Source organism: Onychostruthus taczanowskii, unplaced genomic scaffold, assembly GCF_017590055.1.
Source record: "Onychostruthus taczanowskii isolate IOZ18803 unplaced genomic scaffold, ASM1759005v1 scaffold304, whole genome shotgun sequence".
Lineage (NCBI taxonomy): Eukaryota > Metazoa > Chordata > Aves > Passeriformes > Passeridae > Onychostruthus > Onychostruthus taczanowskii.
In genome coordinates this window covers 112,581-118,427 of record NW_024500395.1, presented here as the reverse complement: position 1 = coordinate 118,427, position 5,847 = coordinate 112,581, and the positions used below count along the sequence as shown (strand labels likewise).

General features: G+C 65.1%; 1 protein-coding gene across 1 annotated transcript in view; it reads left to right on the top strand.

The window, feature by feature from the left end:
* The window catches only part of NIT1 (nitrilase 1), an 8,042-nt gene extending 2,802 nt beyond the window's left edge, over positions 1-5,240 (top strand). Inside the window, exons 3-7 of the mRNA XM_041409659.1 lie at positions 11-280; positions 756-859; positions 2,645-2,778; positions 3,578-3,703; positions 4,601-5,240. Of these exons, the coding sequence (XP_041265593.1) occupies positions 11-280; positions 756-859; positions 2,645-2,778; positions 3,578-3,703; positions 4,601-4,879 (913 nt within the window). The 3' untranslated portion in view covers positions 4,880-5,240. The remainder of the gene's footprint in view (positions 1-10; positions 281-755; positions 860-2,644; positions 2,779-3,577; positions 3,704-4,600) is intronic.
* The last annotated feature ends 607 nt before the right edge of the window (positions 5,241-5,847 follow it).

The following is a 5,847-nucleotide window of genomic DNA, read 5'->3' as shown; positions in this document are numbered from 1 at the left end:
ATATAATACCTCCCCCGGCCATGGCAGCCCCCCCAGCCCCCGCGGTGTCCCCCGGCCCCCCGGGCGGGCTGGTGGCGGTGGCGCAGGTGACGTGCACGGCGGACAAGGAGCACAACTGGCGGCAGTGCTCGGCGCTGGTGCGGCGCGCGGCGGCCGCGGGGGCCCGCGCCGTGTTCCTGCCCGAGGCCTTCGACTTCATCGGGGACAGTCCCCAGCACAGCCTGGCGCTGGCAGAGCCACTGCACGGGGACACCGTGGGGCGCTACCGCCAGCTGGCCAGGTACGGGCACCGGGTGGCACCGGGTGGCACCAGGGATGGCACTGTGTGGCACCAGGGAATGGCACTGTGTGGCACCAGGGATGTCACCGCGTGTCACCAGGGGATGGCACTGTGTGGCACCAGGGAATGTGAGTGTGTGGCACCAGGGATGTCACCATGTGGCACCAGGGATGTCACTGTGCGGCACCAGGGATGTCACCGTGCGGCACCAGGGGATGTGAGCACGTGTACCCAGGGAATGTCACTGTGTGTCACCAGGCAATGTGATTCTGTGTCCCTTGGGAATGTCAGTGTGTGTCCCCAGGTCCTGTCACTGTGTGTCCCCAGGGAATGTCACTGCGTGTCCCCAGGGAATGTCACTGCATGTCCCCAGGCCGTGTCCCTCTGTGTCCCCAGGCCATGTCATTGCGTGTCCCTCTGTGTCCCCAGGCCATGTCACTGCATGTCCCCAGGCCGTGTCCCTCTGTGTCCCCAGGGAATGTGACGTGTGGCTCTCCCTCGGTGGCTTCCACGAGCGTGGCGAGGACTGGGACAGCACCGGCCGGATCTACAACTGTCACCTGCTGCTGGACAACTCGGGTGGGACACGGCCTTCCTGAGCCCCGTGCCACCCCCGTGTCCCCCAGATCCCCAGTCCCTGTGTCCCCGACATTCCCAACCCTTGGATGTCCCTGTGTCCCCATGTCCCCACCACTCCCATCCCCTTTGGCTGTCCCCAGGTGTGGTGGTGGCCGCCTACCTGCACCATTCCCACCCCCTGGATGTCCCCACGGAATGTCACTGCGTGTCCCCAGGGAATGTCACTGCATGTCCCCAGGCCGTGTCCCTCTGTGTCCCCAGGCCATGTCACTGCATGTCCCCAGGCCGTGTCCCTCTGTGTCCCCAGGGAATGTGACGTGTGGCTCTCCCTCGGTGGCTTCCACGAGCGTGGCGAGGACTGGGACAGCACCGGCCGGATCTACAACTGTCACCTGCTGCTGGACAACTCGGGTGGGACACGGCCTTCCTGAGCCCCGTGCCACCCCCGTGTCCCCCAGATCCCCAGTCCCTGTGTCCCCGACATTCCCAACCCTTGGATGTCCCTGTGTCCCCATGTCCCCACCACTCCCATCCCCTTTGGCTGTCCCCAGGTGTGGTGGTGGCCGCCTACCTGCACCATTCCCACCCCCTGGATGTCCCCACTGTCCCTGCTGTCCCTGACTGAACCCAGTGTCCCCAAGCCCCATGGTGGCTGTCCCCAACCCCTGCTGTGGCTGTCCCCAGCCCTGGTGGTGGCTGTCCCCACTGTCCCCAGCCCTGGTGGTGGCTGTCCCCACTGTCCCCAGCCCTGGTGGTGGCTGTCCCCAGGCGCACTGGTGGCCATGTACCTGCACCATTCCCAATCCCCATGGCTGTCCCTGACTGAACCCAGTGTCCCCAACCCCCGTGGCTGTCCCCAGTGTCCCCAACCCCGTGGTGGCTGTCCCCAGTGTCCCCAGCCGCGGCGGTGGCTGTCCCCAGTGTCCCCAGCCGCGGCGGTGGCTGTCCCCAGTGTCCCCAACCCCGCAGTGGCTGTTCCCCAGTGTCCCCAGCCGCGGCGGTGGCTGTCCCCAGTGTCCCCAACCCCGCAGTGGCTGTCCCCAGTGTCCCCAACCCCCATGGCTGTCCCCAGTGTCCCCAACCCCCGTGGTGGCTGTCCCCAGTGTCCCCAACCCCTCTGTGTCCCCAGGCCATGTCACTGCATGTCCCCAGGCTGTGTCCCTCTGTGTCCCCAGGGAATGTGACGTGTGGCTCTCCCTCGGTGGCTTCCACGAGCGTGGCGAGGACTGGGACAGCACCGGCCGGATCTACAACTGTCACCTGCTGCTGGACAACTCGGGTGGGACACGGCCTTCCTGAGCCCCGTGCCACCCCCGTGTCCCCCAGATCCCCAGTCCCTGTGTCCCCGACATTCCCAACCCTTGGATGTCCCTGTGTCCCCATGTCCCCACCACTCCCATCCCCTTTGGCTGTCCCCAGGTGTGGTGGTGGCCGCCTACCTGCACCATTCCCACCCCCTGGATGTCCCCACTGTCCCTGCTGTCCCTGACTGAACCCAGTGTCCCCAAGCCCCATGGTGGCTGTCCCCAACCCCTGCTGTGGCTGTCCCCAGCCCTGGTGGTGGCTGTCCCCACTGTCCCCAGCCCTGGTGGTGGCTGTCCCCAGGCGCACTGGTGGCCATGTACCTGCACCATTCCCAATCCCCATGGCTGTCCCTGACTGAACCCAGTGTCCCCAACCCCCGTGGCTGTCCCCAGTGTCCCCAACCCCGCGGTGGCTGTCCCCAGTGTCCCCAACCCCCGTGGCTGTCCCCAGTGTCCCCAACCCCGTGGTGGCTGTCCCCAGGCGCGCTGGTGGCCGCGTACCGCAAGCTGCACCTGTTTGACGCGGCGCTGCCGGGGGCGCCGGCGCTGTGCGAGAGCTCCTTCACCAACCCTGGCCGGGAGCTGCTGCCCCCCATCGACACCCCCGTGGGCAAGGTACGGCCCTGCCCCTGTCCCCTGCTGTCCCCTGCTGTCCCCATGTGTCCCCTGCCTTCACTGATCCCTGGTATTCCCAAAAAACCCAGCGTTGGCCGTGTGTCACAGCCTGTGGTACCCAGAGCTGGCCCAGCTAACCTAACCCAGCCCTAAACCCAACCCCTGACCCCACGATGCCCAGGGCTGTCCCAGGGTGTCCCCAAGTGTCCCTGGGTGTCCCAGGGTGTCCCTGCATGTCCCCAGGGTGTCCTTGGGTGTCCCCTGCCCTCGCTGACCCCTGGTATTCCCAGAAAAAGCTGGGATTGGCCGAGTGCTGTGGCCTGTGGGTGCTGGAGGCCCTGTCCTGACCTTCACCCCTGAACCCCCATGGCCCCAGAGTGTCCCCAGCTGTCCCCAATGTCCCCTCACTGTCCCCCCAGCTGGGGCTGGCCGTGTGCTATGACCTGTGTTTCCCGGAGCTGGCCCCATGCTCAGGGCTGTCCCCAGGGCTGTCCCCAATGTCCCCTCACTGTCCCCCCAGCTGGGGCTGGCCGTGTGCTATGACCTGCGTTTCCCAGAGCTGGCCCCATGCCCAGGGCTGTCCCCAGGGCTGTCCCCAATGTCCCCTCACTGTCCCCCCAGCTGGGGCTGGCCGTGTGCTATGACCTGCGTTTCCCGGAGCTGGCCCCATGCCCAGGGCTGTCCCCAATGTCCCCTCACTGTCCCCCCAGCTGGGGCTGGCCGTGTGCTATGACCTGCGTTTCCCGGAGCTGGCCCCATGCCCAGGGCTGTCCCCAATGTCCCCTCACTGTCCCCCCAGCTGGGGCTGGCCGTGTGCTATGACCTGCGTTTCCCGGAGCTGGCCCAGGCCCTGCGCGGGGCCGGTGCCCAAATCCTGACCTTCCCCTCGGCCTTCACCGTCCCCACCGGAGCTGCGCACTGGGAGGTGAGGGGACACCCCTGGGGGGGCTTGGGGACACCCTGGGGGCTGGGGACATCCCCTGGGGGGCTTGGGGACACCCTGGGGGCTGGGGACTCCCCTGGGGGACTGGGGACACCCCCTGGGGGCCTTGGGGACACCCTGGGGGCTGGGGACATCCCCTGGGGGGCTTGGGGACACCCTGGCGGGAGTGGGAACACCCACACCCTGGTGGACCCCCCCGGCCGCTTCTGCGCACTGGGAGGTGAGGGGACACCCCCGGGGGGGCTTGGGGACACCCTGGGGGCTGGGGACATCCCCTGGGGGGCTTGGGGACACCCTGGGGGTTGGGGACATCCCCTGGGGGACTACGGACCTCTCCTGGGGGACTGGGGACATCCCCCGGGGGGCTTGGGGACACCCTGGGGGACTGGGGACATCCCCTGGGGGGCTTGGGGACACCCTGGCGGGAGTGGGAACACCCACACCCTGGTGGGGGTTGGGGTGCCTGTGCCATCGAGTGCCCCCCATGTCCCCTGGTTCTGTCCCCTGGGTGACATTGCTGTCCCTTCCTGGTGACACCACTGTCGCTGCAGATGCTGCTGTGTGCCCATGCCCCCTGTGCCCCCCGTGTCCCCCTCAGTGACAGCACTGTCCCCTCAGGTGCTGCTGCGTGCCCGTGCCATTGAATGGCCCCCACGTCCCCCTCAGTGACAGCACAGTCCCCGCAGGTGCTGCTGCATGCCCATGCCATCGAGTGCCCCCCATGTCCCCCTCAGTGACACTGCTGTCCCCACAGCTGCTGCTGTCTGCCCCTGCCCCCTGTGCCCCCCATGTCCCCCTTGGTGACAGCACAGTCCCCTCAGGTGCTGCTGCGTGCCCGTGCCCCCCATGTCCCCCTCAGTGACAGCACTGTCCCCTCAGGTGCTGCTGCGTGCCCGTGCCATCGAGTGCCAGTGCTACGTGGTGGCCGCGGCTCAGACCGGCCGGCACAACGCCAGCCGCGCGTCCTTCGGCCACTCGCTGGTGGCCGATCCCTGGGGCGCCGTGGTGGCCCAGTGCCACGAGGGGCCGGGGCTGTGCCTGGCCCACATCGACCTGGCCTACCTGGAGCAGGTGCGCAGGGACCTGCCCGTGCACGGCCACCGCCGCGGGGACATCTACGGGACCCTGCCGGGGACACCGGGGACACCGGGGACGTGACGGCGCCGGCCTGGGCCAAACCCAGCTGGAATTTGCACCGGGTTTGCTTTTCTGTCCCCAAAACGGAATGGCACGACGTGTCCCCCCTTTCTCTTCGTGGGTGCCAGATTTCCATCAACTCAGCCCCAAATCAGCCCCAAATCTGCAACAATTCAGTTCCAAATCTGCACCAACTCAGCCCCAAATCAGCCCCAAATCTGCACCAACTCAGCCCCAAATCAGCCCCAAATCTGCACCAACTCAGCCCTAAATCAGCCCCAAATCTGCAACAATTCAGTTCCAAATCTGCACCAATTCAGCCCCAAATCAGTCCCAAATCTGCCCTTTTGTCCCCAAAAAGGAATGGCACAACGTGTCCCCCCTTTCTCTTCGTGGGTGCCAGATTTCCATCAACTCAGCCCCAAATCAGCCCCAAATCTGCAACAATTCAGTTCCAAATCTGCACCAATTCAGCCCCAAATCTGCAACAAATCAGCCCCACATCAGCCCCAAATCTGCAACAATTCAGCCCCAGATCAGTCCCAAATCTGCCCTTTTTGTTCCCACAATGGAATGGCACAACGTGTCCCCCCTTTATTTATTGGGGGTCCCAAATCTCCCCCAAATCAGTCCCAAATCTGCCCTTTTTCTCCTTTTTCTCCCCAAAATTGAATGGCACAAAGGGAGCAGTGTCCTCCCTGCTCTCTTTTTAGGGTCCCCAATCTTTTTTGGGGTCCCAATTCAGCCCCAAATTTGCTCCAATTCTGCATCAGCTTAGTCCAAAATTGACCCTGAAGTCCCCCCTTTCTCTTCGTGGGTGCCAGATTTCCATCAACTCAGCCCCAAATCAGCCCCAAATCTGCAACAATTCAGTTCCAAATCTGCACCAATTCAGCCCCAAATCTGCAACAAATCAGCCCCACATCAGCCCCAAATCTGCAACAATTCAGCCCCAGATCAGTCCCAAATCTGCCCTTTTTGTTCCCACA